Here is a 23,757-nt window from a genome sequence, read left to right on the forward strand (position 1 = left end):
AATCAAAGTCATGTGACCGTTTGTTTATAGCCTAAGATTAGTTTTTTTACTCCTGGTGATTGTATTAACACTTCAAATATCACAAAAGTGATTGATTATCCTGCTGAACAAAACGTGTCAGTATCTTAAACTTTTGCTCATTTTCTGCAGTAATCCAAAAGTCGATGTAAAAATCCCACTGGCTTTTTGTTGCGGGAACCAGGATGATGCTAACATCTAGCTTAGCCACAAAAATACATCATCCCTGCAGCTCTCTATTTGAAAATGCCAGTTTGGTTGTGTCACCAGTAAGAGACTGAAAGTTGATATAGTATCTGGAATAGATATTTTGTCATTATGTACGTTATGTTCATCATTTTTTTCATAAGATATAAGATAAGATATGAAATGTTGGAAGTAAAAACAATAGTCTTTGGTTACATTTCTATACCACTGAATAAATGTTTCTTCATGTTCCCTTCGATGTGGCTTAGCCCACTTCCCCTTCAGCCACAGTAACCTAATATGGGAGTACGAGCTGCTGGCCTTCATGTTACTGTGTGTTTTCTTTCTAAGAAAGTGGATGTAGCACATTCTGGACATGTCACCATGGTGAGTTTCCTAAGAAGCATAGCTACAGGCCAAGTTTGGGCATATGAGTATTAGGGAACTGAAACTGTGAAAAGGTTGTGGATCAACAAAATAACATTAGAATTAGACTGAACTGAAAGCAGTCTTCACATGAGCTAAGAAATAAATCAAGACTTCTTAAGTAAAGGTCAGTTACTGTTTCACATTTTCTTGAATAGTCTATTGTATGCACCGCTTGTTTTCTGCATTTAAGCTGTGTTGTTGTTTGTTTCACAAAGTCCTGTGGGACCCAGTCTCGCTTCAGTGTAAGACACTGCTGTGACCGAAGGGACCTACAGGCCGGTCTTCCTGTGTTTAAGCTCTACTGGGACTCACGTTTCCACCAATGGAAACTTATACTCTGCAGCTCACACCATCTTCACCACAGCAGTGAAAGGTAAATGGTGAGAGACGGCTATAGATTGAAAGGTGCAGCCAGCACTTGCGTTTCTGGTTGAAGAAGCTATTAATAGAACACAGGGGATTTTTTTTTTTTCATGAGCCTGCTCTGTCTCTTATCTGCAACCAGTATTACACAGCACGTACGGATATGCTGATCTGTGTGACTCAAAACATACTTGACATACAATTACTGCAAAGAAAGAAATATTTTATTTATTTCGACATTATTTTACATTGTACATATAGTCATGTGAATCCTTGCATGAGGTTGAATGTTAAGTTTTACATGACTCTTTTCTACTCTTTACTCTGGAGTAAACACAGTCAGTGTCCATGTTGTCGTCTTGACCATGTCGTTCGCTGTTTCTCTTCACACTCAGAGCAGCATAATGGAGCATGTCCGCATCTTGGCTCTGTTAAGGACAAAATAACAATTGAGAGAAATCATTATTCATATTTCCATGACTTTGTAGGTATAAATCTGACTTTTACCACACAGTTATTTGACCTACCCTGGTGTCAGAGGCTGCAGAGCATGTCAGATGAGAAACAGTTCCTGCAAATCAAAATACAGTAATGGTCAAGCCAATTCGATACAGCAATATTTTAGTAATTCTGAAGACCCTACCTTTGCAGAGAGAGCACAGCTTTTTGTTCAACATGTACGCGCTGAAAGCCAGGACGAGCAGAATGATGATGGAAACTGCCAAAGCCACACTCAAGAAATACACCATGAGAGGGGAGACTTTGGTAGAAACATCTGGAGTCAAGAAAGCAGATATAAAAGCTGTTTTTGTAGACATACGATTAATATGGTTAATTAAAAAGGCCATTTTAGGTCTACAGGTAACTGTAATATGTAATATCAGCCATTATCACCTACCTACGATCTCTACTCTCGTTCCATTCCCAAAGGTGATCTCGCCGCAGGAGGCCAGAGCACAGTAGTACATCCCGGCATCGGAGGAGCTCGCAGACTTTAATGTGAGGTCGGCAGTGCAATTTTTCACATGAGATGAGAGGCTTGTGCACTGTCCTCCACTGGGGTCCATGACTGTGGGCTGAGATGCACCATTTCTGAACCAGTAGAGGCTCTGCTCCCCTTCGCACAGCGGTTCGGCGTATACTGTACAGCTCAAACTCAAAGGGTCTCCCGGCCGAAGTAGCTCAAAATCGGGCTGATGGACAACAGCTTGGATGTTGGACGTTGGCGTTTTGACGTGAAGGAAAGCTCCCTGTCCGAATTCGATTGCGTTGAATTCTAAAATCCCACAGTAATATATGGCTGAATCTGCCGGGCGAAGGTTTGTGATTGTGAGATGGTTGTTGCCTTCTTTATTTTGTGTAGAGACTTGAAACCTTTCTTTATACCCGGGGTACATGTCCGCTTCTTTTTTGTGCTTCATCCGAGTTGATATGATCTGAGGTTTACCTCCCAAGCTTTGCTGATACCAAGACAGGAAAGTTACAGCATTGTCTTGACAAGCACATTTCAAAGTCACATTCTCCCCAACTCCTGCTTTTATGACCCCACTGTCCTGAATTATACCTGAGGTTATATTTACAGCAGCTGTCACCTGACCTGTGAAGAAAGGCATAACATTATATTATTTATACTTTTCAAACATGTCTCTCATTCAAAATTATATTCATGCACAAAGAAAAAGTAGGAAAAAAATGGTTTAAAATACTCACAGATTTCACTGAGAAGCACAAGAATAATGCAAAGTGGCATCATCTCTGAAGCTCTGCAGTCTATATCCGGTGTGTTCGACGGGCGCACCCAACTCTTAGAGGACACGAAGGCTGTTTGTGATTGGCTAAGCTGACTTCTTTGGTTTAGACTCACACTTGCGTTTTGTTCTTTTCCATAAGATCAGCTTGATCAGGTGACTAGAGGTGTAATCGGGGTTGATTGAGTCTTCTTGGTTGCATTGTTGTTTTTTGTCCACTGGAGGACAGTAGGCGTGACATGTATGTGTGTATATGCTATGAAATGGAAATTCTCTCAAGTCCATGTTTGCATAGAGGTGTAGAGGTTGGTGCAAATCAGTGTTTGTTTTCCATAATATGCAGAGTGTTTAGAGATTTAAATTTGCTATTACTTGTGTAAGAAAGTGTGTGTTTAAAATGGGTTAAGTGGGTTGGGGGAGGGGGGTGGAGTGGGTGAGACACAGAAAGAAAAAAGAAATCAGGAAATCAGGTCAAGTGATTTAACCCATCTAAAAAACTGTAAGTAAATGTTGAGCGTATATATTTATAATGTAATGGCTGCAGTGGTTACAGGCTGGACTTATATTTGGTTGACTTAAAGGTCGAATATTGTATTTATATGTATGTATATTGTAAGTTAGATTTCCATGTGTTGTTTGATTATAAAGCAGGTCTAGTTTCTATATTAATACTGTGAAGGTATAAAAGTGCTGAATCCACAGAGAAATGCACACAGCCTGTATTCAGAAACTGAGCCTTAAAACGAGCCATCAGGACTTCTGTAACTTTATGATCTCACAATAAAGCTGTCACCACCCTCAGCTATCTCCCAAGCTCCGCCCACCTGGACCCACCATCTAACCTTGCAGGAATTGGTTTCTTGAGTATTTACCTGAAATCTGCTATGATTTTATTCAATGACTCAAAATACAATTGACCAATCAGAAGATATGCTCAGATCCTCTCTTCTGATGGGCTCACCAACCTGTTGTTACTAAAGCTCCAGAAAGAAGCCTGAGAGAGGAGATTTAAAACTATATTGAGATGGTTTTTGGTTCTTAAAACCACAACTATATCTTCAACACTTCAAATAAAACACAGGAAAAGTGTAAAATATGGGACCTTAAACTGGACAACACACCATATAACCATCATCATCATCATCATCATCATCATCATTATCATCATCAATATCACCAGTCTTCCATTTAGAGGAAACTACATCTAGAGTGACAACTGTTTTTCACAGAACCACTGTTTTTACTCTTTTTGGTGTTTTTAAATGGCATTTCACATATAATTGAACATTGCATTACTGCCCTCTAATGTTGCTTTTTCTTTACTTATTGTTGAGGCGTAATGTTGCATCTTATTGTGAACAAACAAGCTTGTTACAAGCTTGTTGCAAAAAACAAGAAAAAAGAGAAAGAAAAAAAAACAGATTACCAGTCATATTCAAATGTTTCAGCACCGAGGACAGCACATGATGCTCTACACGCATCAACTGACAAACAGTTCAGCACCACTGCTGATAGACAGCGACAGTGACTCTGAATGAGTCAGAAATTTAGATCAAATTTAGTCCAACAAGAATATTTCATGATCCCTTGTTTTTTCTCAGTTTTCTCTGCCACTGAACGCAGTTTCTTGCTGGGAGTGGGTGGTGGCGATTATCGCTTCACAAGAGCTTCATCCATCGTTACATTTAAAAGACAAAGGGTTATAAATAGCTCTCTGAGCAGCGCTATGTCTTCAGGGCAGACAGGATGCTACAGTGAGTCGCTATCAGAAAGTGATGACACGGGCCGGGGCTAGCTAGTTAGCATGCTAACTTCAGTAGAAGAAAAGACGTGATAAAGATAACAGTTAACGTTGGTGAGTAAATGAATGAACTTTGATGCTAAACTCGCAATATTTCTTCTAGCTGTTAATGCTCACGCTGGCTATGTAGCAAATAGCAAAACATACAGGCAAGTCGCCAGTCCATCACAGATACACAGACACGAACAACCATTCACACTCACATCAACACCTACGGGTAATTTAGAGACGCCAATTAACCTGATGCAACAGTCCTAACCACTGCCCCGCCATGCCGTGCTGCTTTTAGAGTCGGTAAAGGGAAAGAGTTCTAACCACAGAGATGCAGCACAGGATTCCTGCGTGATTAGACTGTAGGGCCTCTGGTTTGGAAAATATTATGACAGGATTTGTTGTGACATGATGTTTTAATACAATCATACTGAATTAATATGATCAGGATCAAGTCATATAGTGTAGTGCCACCCTGAATGTGCTATTACAAGTATTGACGATTACAGATCAATAACATGATCAACATTACATAGTAGGTTGAAAAATTTGCTTCACACATGGTGTTTGATCGTAACATGGTTAACATGTACTTGTACACGTGTGTATAGTTGTGTAGGAGTTTGTGTTTGTGTTGGAGTGGTCTGATAGTTGTCAGGTATGTGCGTCTGTTCCCGCGCTGTAAGCACAATTAAGCATTTGTGTCTCTTCCCTCAGCCTTGCCCTTTGCAGATGCAACAGTAGCAAGCTGCTGCGTGCGACTCAGATGCGTCCTTTGATGTTTGTGGTCTGTATGTTCGTGCTTTAAAGAAGAAAAAAAAAGGTGGTAAACGCTGTACGGCTGTTGACTCGTTCGAGACGAGGCATTACTGACCCATGCTCATGCTCGTCGTGCAAGGCGACAGTAGGACGGCCTAATGTTCACTGTTTCTGTGAAGTGAGAGCTACAATGGAAAATAGACCCTCCCATACTCGTTTGAAGACCAGATCAGTGTCATTTGGAGATAAGTGCTCAGTGCTGTCGTGTTTTTCTGCTGCAGTTCCCTTAAAAGCACATGGGTTTTCTTTATTTAAAACACACTACAGACACAAAATGCACACATTTCCCCATGCATTTTGTGAAAGCGAGTATGCTCAGTGTCTCTGACTGATTAAAAGTAGTTTCTCCTCTCACCTCCGGCTCGCGGGACGTGGGGGAAGCACACGGAGCTGCTGCAGGGCTGCAGCCGTGACAAATACAGAAAGCTGTTAAATGACAGACACCTAAGTTCTGACTGTCTGAGTTTCACCGGTCAATGTAGAAAGTTTATAAAATAATAATCTCATGATCTCATGTTTTCATTACTCGACACGTCCACATCCAAACTTCATATCATTTAAAACCCCTAGAAAAAAAACTTTTAACATAAGTTATTTTGAAGTGGTAGCTTTTACTCTTTAAACTCATTGAACTCATTTTAGACTTTGAACTACACATTTTCAATAACTTTTCACCCTCCAGGTTTTTTCAGACTTTATATTGAGAGTTAGTGAAGTAAGTAAATATCTATATAGTCTTATCTCACCCCCATTATTTCCACACTTCATACCCAAACGATAGAATAGCCTTGGTAGAGGCAGTGAATTTTTTTTTGCACACAATTCTTCATTTGTTTCTTGTGGTCAATTTGTTTTTCAGAAATGTAGAAAATAGGTCAAGAGGGGCATCGCGTAGCGCAGTGGGTTACACAGGCGCCCCATATATAGAGGCCACAGGCCTCGCTGCAGCCGGCCCCCGGCTCGACTCCCGCTTCGGACGGCCCTTTCCTGCGTGTCATTCCCCCTCTCTCTGCCTCCCCATTTCCTGTCTCTTTCTACTTTCTACTGTCCTGTCCATTAAAGGCACAAAAAAGCCCCCCCCCAAAAAAAAGAAAATAGGTCAAGAACACTGTGAGATGGCTATCAGAGCACCACAAAGGGCTGCAAATACAACAATTTGTTTTTTTCTCCACTGTGGTTTTGGCAGGGAGAAGTAAATTCAGGTCAGTGAGGTGCGAATATACTTCCTCTGTAACTCGCAAAGGCTAAACACAAAGAGCAAATGCCTTTTTTTTAAGCATCTTGCTATTTACAGCTTTAATGTGTTTCTTTTTACGTTCATATAAGTATATATTTAAAAGCAGGAAGATAAAGGCAAACCTTGACTAGAATAAAAAAAAAATGTGATTATAGACAAGAACAAAATTTTGCCAGGCCCCCAACAACCTTGTCATAAAGCTCCTCCTCCTCTTTCCTCTATATCTGCTGTGAAGGCAGCTGACCCCAGGGTGTGAATGCCTGTTTGTTAGAACTTCTTTTTAGTTGTTGTTCATATGAAGTTGAAAGTGTGGCTTTGTGTATTGTTTTCTAACCTGTTAATAGACTTAAGTGTAAAAATGTACACGGGCAGTGAGGAGTGGAAGAACAGAAGCGTTTGTAGCCAACAAACAAAAAGCAACACAAATTCAACCACAAAGACATCCTGTCTGGAGGGGGGTGGGGGGGTTGGGGGGGTGGAGGTGACAAAACCACTTTGGTTGAACTTGATGTGAGAGAGTTTGACCAGAGCGGGAACTCAGAAGCGAGAAATGTTTTTTCTTTTCTTTTGTTTTTTTCTTTTCTTTCTTCGTATTAGTCAGTAGGCTGCAGTTCTTGAAAACACATAACCGCCTTTACAAGTAGAAACAACTTCAAAGCTGAACATTGACTACACGACCCAGAAACTCAGACTTAACTCACCAGGACAGACAAAGTGTGTTTGTGTCAGATTTGATTAGGACGACAAAAGGCCGACACACACACTCATTTAACGCGCCTGCTGAAATTTCATGACAACAGAGGTCACTTTTACCTAAGTCTTCAGCTGAAAAACAAAAGGATGAGAACTGTTGCTGTCAGGGTCCTGACGGCCCCTCGGGCGCTTTAACAAAGTGTAGACGGAGGCTTTATATGTCAGTTGACCACAGAAGTCTGTGGTGTGGAGGCTTCAGCGAGTTATGAACAAACAGGACACACACCACACACGCACTTCTTCGGCCTCTCTCCGCGGTGTGTTTGCTTTGAATGACTTATCTTTCCATACTTAGCTGTCTGGTGGTCACGGCAACAGCAAAAGGTGTTTAAGCATCATGATGTAGCGCTGATGTTATTTCTATGGTAGGTGGTCTGCTGACCCCTGCTGGCTATCAGTTGAACTGCACACAGCTACTGAGAACACACAAACAAGGCCTTACGCTGAGTTTAGAGGGCCAGGGATGACGCTCAGTTCAGTTGACATGAAGAGAAGTACTCAGTCTGTGAAAATATAAGCACCTGGTACTGAATTGTTGGAAAACCCCTTTAGCTGGAAAAATGGGTAAAAGCACCTAAAGCCATGTTAGCTCCCCTGCCAGTTTAAATTACACAATGTTGAGGCTGATCTTATTGAAAAGTTTGAGATTGATATTAGTTGCTCCTCCGGTCAATGTTAGTAAATGATAATAAATTGTGGAGTCAGGGGGGTGTCAGTTTTTTTCTCAAAAGTTTGACAACCACTGATGCATAGTGATGAAAACAGGAACAATGACAGTAAACCCATTGATGAGGACAGTGTCTTTTTACGAATTAAAATGTACAAGCGTACATCATTTATGTTGCTATAGAAACCAGAGCCTTTTAAGAAGCAATAACGATACATATGGTTCAATAAATGCAGAAAAAAAAGAGTGTGTCACTTTTTCAGAATATACTTTAAAGGATGAAAGATAATCAAATGCATTTCCATTGATCTCATATCAGATATTAATACTGACTGAAGTTACAGGAGTCAGAAAGAAGCAGCAGCAGTCGTGGTTTCTCACTCCAGCTCTGTCAGTCTGACTCCAGAGTAAACCGTCTCCTCCTCTTCGCTCCTCTGCTTCCTGCTCTTGCTTTGCTTCTTCCTGTAGTCCACAGCTACGTATACTGCAACACTCTGCTGGGAATTCGACCCTTAAAAAAATTTAAAAAAGAAAAAAATTTAATCAACTGACCAGTCTAAAAACCAAAACAATCTGCATGGCTCAATACCACTCGGTGAAATCAGACTTCTTCTGTGGTTAAAATGAGTTAATTCACCTTCGGACTGCAGATATGTTCCAGTGGCCGTTTCGCAGAGGATACGGACGAGGATGATGTTCAAGATAGAAGACAAGAGTAGAGCTGCAACCACACTCCACAGCAAGACAGGAAGAGTTCACTGTTCCTCTGAGAAAAATAAAGTAATAAAAATGTAAACGTCATGTGAAATCCAATGTAGACTAAGGAAAAAATTGGATTAAAAAAGAAGTAGCTTGGATTTTATATAAGACACCATGTCCCAGGATGCAGACATGTTTCTTGTCTTTGAAAATGGATGGATTTGTGATATTAGTTGTAAATACATCACATGAAATGAAGGGGAACAAGTGGAGATAATGTTTTGCTCACCTTCAACCTCCAGTCTAGTTCCTCCCCCGAACAGTATCTCTCCACACGAAGCCACAGCGCAGTAGTACGTCCCAGCATCAGACAGGCTCACACTCCTTTTCCATAAATTGTACACACACCTGCTCTGTGCGGGAGACTCAGACCCTGCGGCCTTCACACACCGACTGCTGCTGTGTGTGTGGACGTACAAGATCCCCAGGTGGGACTTTCCTGTATCCTTTCTGAACCAGTAAACGCTGTGTTCTCTGTCACTGGTCCCAGTGTGCACCGTGCAGTTCAGACTCACGGAGCCTCCTGCCTGCACAGACTCAGACAGCGGCTGCTGGAGGAAAGACCTGCAGCTGGACTCTGGAAACAACAGAAATAAGATGTTAGAAAGAGAAAAGGAGGACATTAAATGCAGGAAGTGTGATGACAAAAATCTAAAACATAAGCAGATCACCTTTGACAGCCAAAAATGTTCCATTGCCAAGTTCAGTAACTGTAACACTGGTTTGTCCACAGTAGTACATGGCTGAATCTGAGTCCTGGACATTAGAAATGTTCAGATGATAGAATCCTGCTCCAGTGTGAACTGAAAATCGTTTGTCGTCTTTAAACTGGTTGTAAAAGATGTTGTAGGTGACTGAATGTTTGTAGAAAGAGGAAATTATTTGAGGTTGTTCCCCTGCAACCTGCTTGTACCAACACAGGTTTTTGGCACTGGAAGAATAGAAACAAGGTAAAGTCACATTGTCTCCAAGGTTAGCGTAGAGCAGAGCACCATCTGAAAGAGAAAGATTGACTGTACACATTTAAATTGTCTCAAAAGTCTTCTGTAAGGATAATAATTATTTCTAGCTTGAAAAAACAGAATACGTAATGACTTACAGGCTCCAAAGAGGTGAATCAAGAGCACGTAAAACTTGAACATCCTTCACCCTCCGGTGCTCAGACTCTTCCAGTGTGATGGCAGTTTCAGTAAAGGGGTCGAAGATAAAGAAGCTACACCTTCAGCGGAAAGCAGTCTTTACCAGGTCGTGCATATTTGTGGGTGCACAGTCGCGTAAAAGGAAGTGAGAGGCTCTGATTTGAGGCTTAATACAGAGGTAGTTCATTTCACACGTTACTCAGATTTTGCATTAAGCTGAAGAAGTTTTCGAGGGTGCAAACATTTGTCCAGCAGCCGCTTTTAGAATTTTCCACTGATTGAAATTGATTTAACTAGAACATCTTCAGCCAATTTTTGGTTGAACTTTGTTCCACTTTTTGTGGTTTGTTTGCCTTCTCAGATGTATTAAGTGCACCAGGCTTGCGTGCATGTGAGAAAAACTGCTTAGACCAAAAATACTACACTTGCAGATACATACATATACACACGTACAGTTATGCATGTACATACTAACACACACACACACACACACAAGAAGCACTTGGTACTAGATAGTTGGAATACCCCTTTAGCTGTAGTCGGACCTTAAAAGGAACGTAAGACCACCTCACGCTGTGTTAGCTCCCCTGCCAGTTTAGATTATACAATTTCAATACATACATGTTTAGCGGTGGTTCTCAAACTGGGGGGGGGCATGGATGACCAGAGGAAAATGGAGTGAGACATAGTTAAATGAATATGATGTATGCAGAGAAATGCTATCATGCTAACCTTTAGTTCACTAAAGTTCAACATACAGTTTGTCCTTTATATTAGTTGCTCCTCCGGTCAATGTTAGTAAATGATAACAAATTGTGGAGTCGGGGGGTGTCAGCTTTTTTCTCAACAGTTTGACAACCACTGATGCATAGTGATGAAAACAGGAACAATGACAGTAAACCCATTGATGAGGACAGTGTCTTTTTAGGAATAAAAAGGTACAAGCGTACATCATTTATGTTGCTATAGAAACCAGAGCCTTTTAAGAAGCAATAACAATATATATGATTCAATAAATGCAGAAAAAAAAGAGTGTGTCAGTTTTTCAGAATATACTTTAAAGGATGAAAGATAATCAAATGCATTTCCATTGATCTCATATCAGATATTAATACTGACTGAAGTTACAGGAGTCAGAAAGAAGCAGCAGCAGTCGTGGTTTCTCACTCCAGCTCTGTCAGTCTGACTCCAGAGTAAACCGTCTCCTCCTCTTCGCTCCTCTGCTTCCTGCTCTTGCTTTGCTTCTTCCTGTAGTCCACAGCTACGTACTGCACAGCGTCAGACTGCTCACTCTGCAGGAAAACAAGAAAACTGCAGTAAATTACAGGATGGGTCCGCACACAAAGAAACGCCACTCGTGTAGGGAGGATATATTTTGAGCTAACCTGAGTTTCAGTGGCGTATACTGCAACACTCTGCTGGGAATGTGACCCTTAGAAAAAATAAAAAAAATCAGATTTAATCAACTGACCAGTCTAAAAACCAAAACAATCTGCATGGCTCAATACCACTCGGTGAAATCAGACTTCTTCTGTGGTTAAAATGAATTCATTCACCTTCGGACTGCAGATATGTTCTAGTGGCCGTTTTGCAGAGGATACAGACGAGGATGATGTTCAAGATAGAAGACAAGAGTAGAGCTGCAACCACACTCCACAGCAAGACAGGAAGAGTGTACTGTTTCTCTGAGAAAAATAAAGTAATAAAAATGTAAACGTAATGTAAAATCCAATGTTGACTAAGGAAAAAATTGGATTAAAAAAGAAGTAGCTTCAGGAAAACATTATCTCCACTTGTTCCCCTTCATTTCATGTGATGTATTTACAACTAATATCACAAATCCATCCATAAAAAGTCTGCACTTTTTAATTGTCCCATGTCCCAGGATGCAGACATGTTTCTTGTCTTTGAAAATGGATGGATTTGTGATATTAGTTGTAAATACATCACATGAAATGAAGGGGAACAAGTGTAGATAATGTTTTGCTCACCTTCAACCTCCTGTCTCGTTCCTCCCCCGAACAGTATCTCTCCACACGAAGCCACAGCGCAGTAGTACGTCCCAGCATCAGACAGGCTCACACTCCTTTTCCATAAATTGTACACACACCTGCTCTGTGCAGGAGACTCAGACCCTGCGGCCTTCACACACCGACTGCTGCTGTGTGTGTGGACGTACAAGATCCCCAGGTGGGACTTTCCTGTATCCTTTCTGAACCAGTAAACGCTGTGTTCTCTGTCACTGGTCCCAGTGTGCACCGTGCAGTTCAGACTCACGGAGCCTCCTGCCTGCACAGACTCAGACAGCGGCTGCTGGAGGAAAGACCTGCAGCTGGACTCTGGAAACAACAGAAATAAGATGTTAGAAAGAGAAAAGGAGGACATTAAATGCAGGAAGTGTGATGACAAAAATCTAAAACATAAAGCAGATCACCTTTGACAGCCAAAAATGTTCCATTGCTAAATTCAGTGACTGTTACACTGGTTTGTCCACAGTAGTACATGGCTGAATCTGAGTCCTGGACATTAGAAATGTCCAGATGATAGAATCCTGCTCCAGTGTGAACTGAAAATCGTTTGTCATCTTTAAACTGGTTGTAAAAGATGTTGGAGAATGAATGTTTGTAGAAAGAGGAAATTATTTGAGGTTGTTCCCCTGCAACCTGCTTGTACCAACACAGGTTTCTCTCACTGGAGAAACAAAGTAAAGTCACATTGTCTCCAAGGTTAGCGTAGAGCAGAGCACCATCTGAAAGAGAAAGATTGACTGTACACATTTAAATTGTCTCAAAAGTCTTCTGTAAGGATAATAATCATTTCTAGCTTGAAAAAACAGAATACGTAATGACTTACAGGCTCCAAAGAGGTGAATCAAGAGCACGTAAAACTTGAACATCCTTCACCCTCCGGTGCTCAGACTCTTCCAGTGTGATGGCAGTTTCAGTAAAGGGGTCGAAGATAAAGAAGCTACACCTTCAGCGGAAAGCAGTCTTTACCAGGTCGTGCATATTTGTGGGTGTCAATTGTTGCACAAAAGGAAGTGAGAAGCTCTGATTTGACATTTCACATTGAGATCGTTCCTTTGGCATATTTCTCAGATTTTGCATTAAGGTGGAAACATTTACCAGAGTTCAAACAGTTGTCCAGCAGCTCTTAGAATTTTCCACTGGCCTTAGATAACCCAAAGGGATTTTACTAGAACATCTTCAGCCATTTTGTGGTGGAACTTTTTTCCACTTTTTGTGGTGTGGATGCTTTCTCAGATGTGTAAAGTGCACCAGGCTTGCGTGCATGTATGAGAAACTGCCGAGGACGAAAATACTACACTTGCGGATACAATTAGGCTATACCTGTACTAAGCACTTGCACATGCATGTATACTATAATGCATATACATACAGTATATACATGCATATATACACACACACACACACACACACACACACACACACACTAGTATATACACATATATATATATATATATATATATATGTATATATACTTGGTACTAGATAGTTGGAATACCCCTTTAGCTGTAGTCGGACCTTAAAAGGAACGTAAGACCACCTCACGCTGTGTTAGCTCCCCTGCCAGTTTAGATTATACAATTTCAATACATACATGTTTAGCGGTGGTTCTCAAACTGGGGGGGGGGGGGGGGGGGGGGGCATGGATGACCAGAGGAAAATGGAGTGAGACATAGTTAAATGAATATGATGTATGCAGAGAAATGCTATCATGCTAACCTTTAGTTCACTAAAGTTCAACATACAGTTTGTCCTTTATATTAGTTGCTCCTCCGGTCAATGTTAGTAAATGATAACAAATTGTGGAGTCGGGGGGGTGTCAGCTTTTTTCTCAACAGTTTGACAACCACTGATGCATAGTGATGAAAACAGGAACAATGACAGTAAACCCATTGATGAGGACAGTGTCTTTTTAGGAATAAAAAGGTACAAGCGTACATCATTTATGTTGCTATAGAAACCAGAGCCTTTTAAGAAGCAATAACAATATATATGATTCAATAAATGCAGAAAAAAAAGAGTGTGTCAGTTTTTCAGAATATACTTTAAAGGATGAAAGATAATCAAATGCATTTCCATTGATCTCATATCAGATATTAATACTGACTGAAGTTACAGGAGTCAGAAAGAAGCAGCAGCAGTCGTGGTTTCTCACTCCAGCTCTGTCAGTCTGACTCCAGAGTAAATCGTCTCCTCCTCTTCGCTCCTCTGCTTCCTGCTCTTGCTTTGCTTCTTCCTGTAGTCCACAGCTACGTACTGCACAGCGTCAGACTGCTCACTCTGCAGGAAAACAAGAAAACTGCAGTAAATTACAGGATGGGTCCACACACAAAGAAACGCCACTCGTGTAGGGAGGATATATTTTGAGCTAACCTGAGTTTCAGTGGCGCATACTGCAACACTCTGCTGGGAATGTGACCCTTAGAAAAAATAAAAAAAATCAGATTTAATCAACTGACCAGTCTAAAAACCAAAACAATCTGCATGGCTCAATACCACTCGGTGAAATCAGACTTCTTCTGTGGTTAAAATGAATTCATTCACCTTCGGACTGCAGATATGTTCTAGTGGCCGTTTCGCAGAGGATACAGACGAGGATGACGTTCAAGATAGAAGACAAGAGTAGAGCTGCAACCACACTCCACAGCAAGACAGGAAGAGTGTACTGTTTCTCTGAGAAAAATAAAGTAATAAAAATGTAAACGTCATGTAAAATCCAATGTAGACTAAGGAAAAAATTGGATTAAAAAAGAAGTAGCTTGGATTTTATATAAGACACCATGTCCCAGGATGCAGACATGTTTCTTGTCTTTGAAAATGGATGGATTTGTGATATTAGTTGTAAATACATCACATGAAATGAAGGGGAACAAGTGTAGATAATGTTTTGCTCACCTTCAACCTCCAGTCTCGTTCCTCCCCCGAACAGTATCTCTCCACACGAAGCCACAGCGCAGTAGTACGTCCCAGCATCAGACAGGCTCACACTCCTTTTCCATAAATTGTACACACACCTGCTCTGTGCGGGAGACTCAGACCCTGCGGCCTTCACACACCGACTGCTGCTGTGTGTGTGGACGTACAAGATCCCCAGGTGGGACTTTCCTGTATCCTTTCTGAACCAGTAAACGCTGTGTTCTCTGTCACTGGTCCCAGTGTGCACCGTGCAGTTCAGACTCACGGAGCCTCCTGCCTGCACAGACTCAGACAGTGGCTGCTGGAGGAAAGACCTGCAGCTGGACTCTGGAAACAACAGAAATAAGATGTTAGAAAGAGAAAAGGAGGACATTAAATGCAGGAAGTGTGATGACAAAAATCTAAAACATAAAGCAGATCACCTTTGACAGCCAAAAATGTTCCATTGCTAAATTCAGTGACTGTTACACTGGTTTGTCCACAGTAGTACATGGCTGAATCTGAGTCCTGGACATTAGAAATGTTCAGATGATAGAATCCTGCTCCAGTGTGAACTGAAAATCGTTTGTCGTCTTTAAACTGGTTGTAAAAGGTGTTGTAGGTGACTGAATGTTTGTAGAAAGAGGAAATTATTTGAGGTTGTTCCCCTGCAACCTGCTTGTACCAACACAGGTTTTTGGCACTGGAAGAATAGAAACAAGGTAAAGTCACATTGTCTCCAAGGTTAGCGTAGAGCAGAGCACCATCTGAAAGAGAAAGATAGATTAATGGCCATTGGATGAAAATATGACTGTACACATTAAAATAGTTCTAAAAGTCCTCTCTCGGGATTTTGAATAACAATTTCAAGGTGCTTTCTTAAGATTCAAATCATTTCTAGCTTGAAAAAACAGAATACGTAATGACTTACAGGCTCCAAAGAGGTGAATCAAGAGCACGTAAAACTTGAACATCCTTCACCCTCCGGTGCTCAGACTCTTCCAGTGTGATGGCAGTTTCAGTAAAGGGGTCGAAGACAAAAAAGCTACACCTTCAGCGGAAGCAGTTTTTACCAGGTCGTGCATATTTGTGGGTGTCAATTGTTGCACAAAAGGAAGTGAGAAGCTCTGATTTGACATTTCACATTGAGATCGTTCCTTTGGCATATTTCTCAGATTTTGCATTAAGGTGGAAACATTTACCAGAGTTCAAACAGTTGTCCAGCAGCTCTTAGAATTTTCCACTGGCCTTAGATAACCCAAAGGGATTTTACTAGAACATCTTCAGCCATTTTGTGGTTGAACTTTGTTCCACTTTTTGTGGTTTGGATGCTTTCTCAGATGTGTAAAGTGCGCCAGGCTTGCGTGCATCCCTTCTGTGCATGCAAATGCACAGAAGGGATGCATTACGCTGATTGGCCTGAGGGGGGCACCAACAGCACTCCAACATGTTTACTGGGTGGGATGTTTGTTGTTACTTTGTGTCAAGCAGTGAGTCTCACAAAGGGTTTGTCTTTTGTCTGTTTCTTCTTCATTTCTATATCACCTTTAAATAACATAAGACATAAAAAGGGTAGTAAGAAAACAAATGGAATAGAATTTGAAATAACAAATAAATAAATACCAAATAACAAAGAATTCAGTATTGATTTAAAGAACTAGAGTTGGAACAGACCTTTATGCGATGCATAAAAACTGAATGCTGCGTCACCTTGTTTAGTTTGGACTCTGGGGAAAGCAAACAGACCTGTCCCAGACCGCCTGAGATATCAGGACAGGTCATAACAAATGTATTTTTTCCCTAAACCAGTCAGTGTTTTATAAACGAACAGGTGTATTGTTAAAGTCAATTATTTGACAAACAGGACATCACTGTAAAGTTCTGAGAACTGGAACAATGTGGTCCACTCTCTCCATCTTACATTGACATTGAATCAGCTGCAGCTCTCTGGACTTTACAGACACTGTAAGATTGATTGTAGATATGAATTCATACTGTGTATTTGAGTTGATTTTTAAAAACTATATTTAGTGTTTATATTGTTAACTTACACATTTATATCCGTTGTGCATATGTAGGCCTATGTTTACACAATGGAACCTAGACCTGCTTTGTAATCAGAATGGACATGGAGATCTCATTTAATACAATACTGGACCTTTAAAGTTGTGAAGTTGTGTTCAAAGACCCCAAATTTTTGGAATCTTGCTTGAATTGTGGGTCATATCTAATCATTCTCTCTTTTATCTCATATTTGCATGAGAAAGAGACGTTTACTTTTTGTTTTTGTCTTCATAGCCAAGTACAAAATGTTTGGTGGTTTTGACATGTGACTGCAGTGTGAAAACTTTTTTTTTGGTTGCCTCGTCACCCCCCCCACCCACCCCCCTTCTCTCTCTCATACACACTCATGCACACCTCGATATATACAGCAGTGAGACAAAAAGCAGAAGTGCTTGTCACTTTATCTTTAGCTTAATCCTAATTTGAACCTTATTTTTAACTCCATGTCATGCATTTGAAAATAAAGATATGATGTAGTAACGTTATGTGCATTTTGTAAAAAAGAGATTCATTATAAAAGTGCACACATTGTAATAATTCAGAAGTATTGGTTTTCATAAAGAGGAAGTGCCAAAAAAAAACTTGCAACAAGCCAGTAGGTTTCAGTGTAAACCTTGAAGACAACACAATCAAACATGAGCTGTAGTTGCTGTATCGTCACAGACACCTGCACCCTCACAGTGGGTAAAAAATACAAATATAAACACACGCAGGTCGTGATATTAGGAGATAAAATGACATTTGGTACTGATGAAAAAGTCTGACTGGATTGTGACACCCTCTCTTTTTCTTTATTTTGAAAACTTCTGCTTTGCTTGCTTTTATTTCTTGACATCTTAATGTCTTAAGAGAAGCAGATCTAAAAACTTTAAAGGTCCCATTGTTGTAGATGTCCATGTGTTGTTTGATTATGAAGCAGGTCTAAGTTCTATATTAATACTGTGAAAGTATCAAAGCCTCAGTCCACAGAGAAATGCACACAGCCTGTATTCAGAAACTGAGCCTTAAAACCAGCCGTCAGGACTTCTGTAACTTTGTGATTTCACAACAAAACAGTCATCGCTCTCTGCCGTGTCCCCCTGGACAAACCATCCAACCTTGCAGGATTTGGTTTCTCTGAGTGTTTACGTGAAATTTGCTAGATTTTTATTCAACCACTCAGAAAATAATCAGCTAATCAGAGGAGAGGCTCAGAGCCTCCTCTCCTCTCATTGGCTTAACGTCCTGTTGTTACTAGAGCTCCAGAGAGAAGCCTGGGAAAGGAGATGTAAAACTACACTGAGATGGTGTGTGGTTCTTTAAACCACAAATATATCTTCTTATACATCAACACACAGGAAACAAGTAAAATGTGGGACCTTTAAACTTCAGAAACGCTTTGAGAGCTACAGATATAGCACAGAGAGTGAAATAAGGAATGACTAAATTTAGTCTAATACCAATATAGTCAATAGTATTTGATCATATAGCAACTACCTGTTTGTGACTTTGCCTGAGACTTTAGGAAAAAGAATTATAAAGGATTCAACATAAAAAATTATAGATATTTAAAAAAAAAAAAAAAAAAAAAAAACAAAGTATATTATGTCACAAGTGTAAATATCTAATGTGCAGGAAAGGCCTGAGAATATGTTGAGGTCAAGAGACAGAGGTCATTGTTGTGATGACTTGAGGAAAGGGGGGCTGTGGAGGTGTTTGTCCGAGATCCATTGGTAGGCCAATCCATAAGGCTCTATGGTCCCAAGGAGGACAGGTGCCCCCTGATGGGATGCTTCCAACAGCCCCACAGTAAAAGGTCTTTCGGACCCTCAGAGAGACTGTTAGCTGTCCGACGTGATGAAGCTGCCTGTGTGTGGACCCTGTCAGATTCTCAGTGACGTGGACTCCCAGGTGCCCTCTGAACAACTGTCCTGCTGATCATAAGGGATATATTTTGCCTCTGTTGCGTCTTCCTAAATTCCACAATCAGCTCAGAAGGAGCTCGAGTTATCACCAGAACTGAAATGCAAAGACGGAAGACCTCGAGTTCATCCCTCAGAGAAAATCTGACTGTTTCATAAATCGTTACGTCAGTTGTGCTGCAGGTGGATCGGATGTTTTCCAATGTTGGAAAAAAAATAATATCTGCAATCAGTGAGCAAAAACTTCCACACAGCAGTAAAACAACTTAGACCAGGAAATAGTCCATCCATCCTTTTTCTTCCGCTTATCCGAAGTCGGGTCGCCGTGGCAGCAGGTGAAGCAAAGTAGTCCAGATGTCCCTCTCCCCAGCAACGTTTTCAAGCTCCTTCTGGGGGATCCTGCGACGTCCCCAGGCCAGATGAGAAATATAATCTCTCCAGCCCGAACCACTTCAACTGGTTCCGACACAAAGGAGCAAAGGCTTTACTCCAAACTCTACTCAGAGCTTCTTACCCTATCTCTACGGCGGGGCTTATGACATTGTAGTGACACCTTAAGTATCACTTGCATAGCACCTTTAATTTAATTCAGCACTGCCTTGCATTTATGAAAACCTTCCCATCCGTCCCCTGTGTATTTAATACAGTCTGGTTGTATGTCTCTGTTGTCATTAAGAAATCACTGAACTAACTGAATGTACTCAATTCATAGAACACAGTGGTCTATAAATTACACCTTTCATTTCCTGAGTAACAGCTTGTTTTCATAAATCAGCAGACCAAACAATGTGTAATCATAGGCTTGGCTTAGAGGTCTCAACAAATTAGGTTGGTTCTTCTAAGCTGTTCTTCCTTTTGAGGTTTGTAACTTCCTATTACTCTACTTATACGCCCATGAATATAGTGCTGGGTACTATTCCTTACAGCAACATAACATGACACAGACCTCATTGGATTCAGACAAACAGGTGAGTTATTTTTCTGTTTGTACCAGTGGGTTAAAGTGAGAGGCACTCATTACAGATTTTAAAATTTTAATTGAATGTGCATTGATTATTTGCTCTTTTAGTAAAAATCAGATTCGGAGACATAACTTTTTAAAGTTCAGTCTTTATGCAGTGTGCATCAGCGGCAGAGTAGTAACTACAAATGGCTGGCAAATAACACATTGCCCACGCAGGATTGAAAACATGCATTACATTACATTTTATTTAAGCTGTGATCATCAAAGTCCACATCGCCAGGGTTCTCTACCCAATCTGCTACAGCTATGCAATGTCTAATTTAGGCATTTAAATCCATCTCGAACATGATACACCACTGTTAATGCATTACTGTGTAACTTAAAAATGGCAATTCAGCAACTACGTGTGACTTCATTACTGTTTGTGAAAATCATTAACATGTAGTGGCACATTGTGTCAGATGATAAAATCAGACAGGTTGAGTAAAATTGTACTGAGGATGTGGTGATGTGAAAGATAAGTCTGCAGAAAAATAAGGGCAGAGAGCAGAAATATAAATTCCTCTTTCAGAGAAAGTGACTGTCGAGCAGCCTCGAACACAGCAAAAGATGCTTCGCACGTTACATACACAAAGTGTACACGAGTAAAAGAAAAAAAAACAAAACATTGTTTAACACCCACTAATACCACAAGATGTAATTGTTAGTGGGTGAAATTTGCTTTTGCTGAACAGTGAAGTTTTAAACTGCCTGAGCTCCAGACCACCAATGGGAAAATCAGACTGCGGGGGGGGGGGGGGACCCTCCTGCAGGAAATTGTGACATGGTCCAGTGAAGATAAAGAGGGTATTAGGTGCACACTTAGGACATTGTGTATAAGTTTCGACCACTGATATAGGTTATATACATTTTTTTGTGCTGATTTCTTGCTTTGGTATTGATTTTACTCATTACACTTACATTAGAGGTAGATGGGTTAAACATATGATGTTAGTTTATTAGATTTATATTGATCAGTTGGTTTTTTTGATGATAAAGTAGTAGGTTTCATGACTGGGCTTCTGTTTTTGACACTCTATGAGAAATTTAGCGACGTGTGAACTTTCTTGTTATTGTCCCCGTCCGTATGTTCCCATCTTTTCTTAATTTCATTTTTTCTATTTAACTTCTTAGTACTGATCTATAAAGAATTAATAAATGATTGATTTTAAAAGGGTTGAAAAGGGTTTAAAAGTGAAACAAACTTGCACAGATCAATAGCATGCAGAAGTCTGCGTCAGCTGTTAAAGTAGCACCCATGTTCTTCTCACCTCTGGTTGGTTTCTTGTTCCGTTTTGGTTAGTAGTTAGTTTGTGAAGAAGGTGATAATGTACGTGAGCTTGTAAGACATGTTTTGCATAATTAGAATACCCACAACATGTGTTTGAGCACATATTTGACATGTCATAAACACGTTTTTGCAATGAATTGAAACTGTTTGAATTGTTATATAACTAAATATCTCAATACCCCTTTACTGTTACTGAAGGAGAAAACAGAAGAAAGCCAAAACATCCATATGTATACCATACCATATGTATGTACCATATGCTTGTCCTGCTTCAGAACAAATCTGATCACTTGTTAAGTGCCTGTTTAGTTTTATATGCTCTAATCTCTGTTGTAGATCTCAGCAGTGTGAAGTTAGAGGATCCAGACGTTTTCCCTTCAGGATGGTTCACTGTCTTTTCAACATGATGGGAAATATCAGCATTAACCCGTCACCCCAAAAGGTCAACTTGAGCTCTTTGAATATCTTTACCATCTCCCTCCACGGCTTGGTCTCTTCCATTGGCATCATAGAAAACCTCCTTATCCTCGGAGTAGTGGGCTTCCATGTCCGCCGCTCTGTCATCAGCATCTGGATCCTGAACCTCGCGGCCTCCGACCTGCTGGCCACATCCTCCTTGCCTTTCTTCACGCTCTACATGGCACGAGGCAACACATGGACGTTGGGCCCAACCTTCTGCCGCATCCATTCCGCCATCTTCTTTCTCAACATGTTTGTCAGTGGCTTCCTGCTGGCGGTGATTTCTTTGGACCGCTGCCTGGTGGTTGTGAGACCTGTCTGGGCCCAGAACAACAGAAACCCAGAACTTGTGAAGAAGATATGTGGGGGAATTTGGGCCTTGGCTGTGCTCTGCACCATCCCTTTCTACATATATCGTGGCACCATTCACCTACCCAATGGCAAGATTCTCTGTTACTACGATTATGCCCGAGCCCTCCTCCCCAGTGAGCCGTTCGACCTGAAAGCTTTATGCAAGCATCGCAAGGAGGGATTGGCCTTCATGAAGCTCTTCTTAGCCTTCCTGATCCCTCTACTCATCATCATCATCAGCTATTCTGCCGTGAACGCAACCTTGGTGCGCAGAGGCTACCAACGCTCCTTCCGTTTCGTTCGGCTGGTCGTGGCCGTGGTGGTGACCTTTGTGCTCTGCTGGGCTCCATACCACTTCTTCATCATCATGGAGGTGATGGCTCCAAATGGGAGTCCTTTGCAGAAACACGCAAGCAAGGCCCTCCCGATCTCTGCAACCATCGGCTTCCTTAACAGCATCATCAACCCCATCCTGTACGTGTTCAGCTGCCCCGACCTGTGCAAGAAGATCAGACACTCTCTGGGAGCGGTGATGGAGAGTGTTCTGGCTGAGGATCTGATGGAGCTGGCCCGGCGCCGCAGCACCGCTCGCAGCTCTATCAGCACCTCCGACTTTTTGATGAAGCACAGGAATTCCAATGCAACTGTGTGTCTGAAAACCGATGAACAAGATAAGGCTGAAAGTACTGCTAATTCCACTCAGCAGTGAAAAAAAACATAAAGCAAAATTCTCTGATTCCTGCTTTTCTCTAGTTTGGAGTTGCCGTTGATATTTTTATTTTCAGCATAATCCATGTTTAGTTGTTTTAACCTAATAACCTAAAACATTTCACATTGCCTGCACAGATGTTTCAAATTAAAAGCCATCCAGTAGCCGACATGGCATAATCCCTTTCGTTCCTAGCAGGCTTTTAATTTGAAACATCTACAAGTGGCATTAAAGCTCCATATTTTACTCTTTTCCTGGGTTTTATTTGAAGTGTTGATCCATAAGAAGATATATTTGTGGTTTTAAGAACCAAAAACCATCTCAATGTAGTTTTATATCTCCTCTCTCAGGCTTCTCTCTGGAGCTCTAGTAACAACAAGTTGGTGAACCAATCAGAAGAGAGAGGCTCAGGGCCTCTCACCTGATTGGCTGACTGTTTTCTGGGGGATTGAATAAAAAATATAGCAGATTTCAGGTAAAACAGAAAACTAAATCCTGTAAGTTTGGATGGTGGGTCTGGGTGGGTGGGGCTTAGGGCATGGCTGTGAGCTCAGAGCTGTGACTGCTTTCTTGTGACATCACACACTTATACCTTTAAGTTTCATTGATGCTGATTTAATAGTCGACACACGGCGACATGGCAGTACGGATGGAAAGAGTGGTGTCGACATGTACATTATGCTATATTACGCTATGTGTATCATCTTTCCTCAGTGTTTTTTCCCAACTTTGATTAGCAAGTATTTGTGTCAGCCACACCCCCAGCTACCATGACCTATATTTGAATACTGATTTAATTTTAGAATTTACTCCACTTTGAGTTTGATTAGCTCACCTGACTGATATCACTTTAACAAAAATAATAATTAACAAGAGCATTAGAGAATTTAGTTAGGACTACTATAGAGCATTAACTTAATACTCGCACCAGCTATGTGCTTACACTGCAGCTCCTATCCTTCTAAATGAACGAGGAACTGCTGGCACAGGACAAAAAAACCCCAAAAATGAGCAGTATTCTGTGGGTTTTTTTTTTTTTTTTTTCATATTAACCTGCTTAACCTTTGTGGAGAGAAGTTATTACTTCTTTTGAAAGTTTGAGTTGTGAGTCACATGCATGAGGTCTCTCACCAGATGTTATCAGTAG

General features: G+C 40.9%; 5 protein-coding genes and 1 long non-coding RNA gene across 7 annotated transcripts; 1 reads left to right on the top strand and 5 right to left on the bottom strand.

The window, feature by feature from the left end:
- Positions 1-703: 703 nt before the first annotated feature.
- LOC130164226 (prostaglandin D2 receptor 2-like) lies at positions 704-23,059 on the top strand. 2 transcript variants are annotated; one of them, XM_056368824.1, is made up of 2 exons: positions 704-757; positions 21,428-23,059. In XM_056368824.1, exon 2 carries the CDS (start codon positions 21,474-21,476, stop codon positions 22,608-22,610), a length of 1,137 nt encoding a protein of 378 aa, XP_056224799.1. In that variant the 5' UTR covers positions 704-757; positions 21,428-21,473; the 3' UTR covers positions 22,611-23,059. The 2 variants fall into 2 exon arrangements, with proteins under 2 accessions (XP_056224799.1, XP_056224798.1); XM_056368823.1 differs by lacking the exon at positions 704-757 and adding an exon at positions 19,724-19,765.
- Positions 1,199-3,100, bottom strand: LOC130164227 (tyrosine-protein phosphatase non-receptor type substrate 1-like). The gene is made up of 5 exons (XM_056368826.1): positions 2,707-3,100; positions 1,895-2,593; positions 1,640-1,771; positions 1,524-1,567; positions 1,199-1,424 (listed from the first exon to the last, which is right to left on the bottom strand). Exons 1-5 carry the CDS (start codon positions 2,747-2,749, stop codon positions 1,287-1,289), a joined length of 1,056 nt encoding a protein of 351 aa, XP_056224801.1. The 5' UTR covers positions 2,750-3,100; the 3' UTR covers positions 1,199-1,286.
- LOC130164230 (uncharacterized) lies at positions 6,558-10,732 on the bottom strand. Its single transcript, XM_056368830.1, has 4 exons — positions 9,871-10,732; positions 9,443-9,766; positions 8,650-9,348; positions 6,558-8,523 (listed from the first exon to the last, which is right to left on the bottom strand). The coding sequence occupies exons 1-3, from the start codon at positions 9,911-9,913 to the stop codon at positions 8,849-8,851; spliced, it is 867 nt and encodes a 288-aa protein (XP_056224805.1). The 5' UTR covers positions 9,914-10,732; the 3' UTR covers positions 6,558-8,523; positions 8,650-8,848.
- On the bottom strand, positions 10,740-11,589 carry LOC130164232 (uncharacterized). Its single transcript, XR_008826580.1, has 3 exons — positions 11,467-11,589; positions 11,296-11,342; positions 10,740-11,202 (listed from the first exon to the last, which is right to left on the bottom strand). It is a non-coding gene; the product is annotated as an uncharacterized LOC130164232 (long non-coding RNA).
- LOC130164862 (uncharacterized) lies at positions 11,694-12,806 on the bottom strand. The gene is made up of 4 exons (XM_056369850.1): positions 12,764-12,806; positions 12,345-12,659; positions 11,902-12,249; positions 11,694-11,815 (listed from the first exon to the last, which is right to left on the bottom strand). The coding sequence occupies exons 1-4, from the start codon at positions 12,804-12,806 to the stop codon at positions 11,694-11,696; spliced, it is 828 nt and encodes a 275-aa protein (XP_056225825.1).
- LOC130164229 (uncharacterized) lies at positions 13,580-15,830 on the bottom strand. Its single transcript, XM_056368829.1, has 6 exons — positions 15,764-15,830; positions 15,276-15,599; positions 14,833-15,180; positions 14,482-14,610; positions 14,311-14,357; positions 13,580-14,217 (listed from the first exon to the last, which is right to left on the bottom strand). The coding sequence occupies exons 1-6, from the start codon at positions 15,804-15,806 to the stop codon at positions 14,089-14,091; spliced, it is 1,020 nt and encodes a 339-aa protein (XP_056224804.1). The 5' UTR covers positions 15,807-15,830; the 3' UTR covers positions 13,580-14,088.
- Positions 23,060-23,757: the final 698 nt, after the last annotated feature.

The sequence above is a fragment of the Seriola aureovittata genome, chromosome 23 (assembly GCF_021018895.1).
Source record: "Seriola aureovittata isolate HTS-2021-v1 ecotype China chromosome 23, ASM2101889v1, whole genome shotgun sequence".
Classification (NCBI taxonomy): Eukaryota; Metazoa; Chordata; class Actinopteri; order Carangiformes; family Carangidae; genus Seriola; species Seriola aureovittata.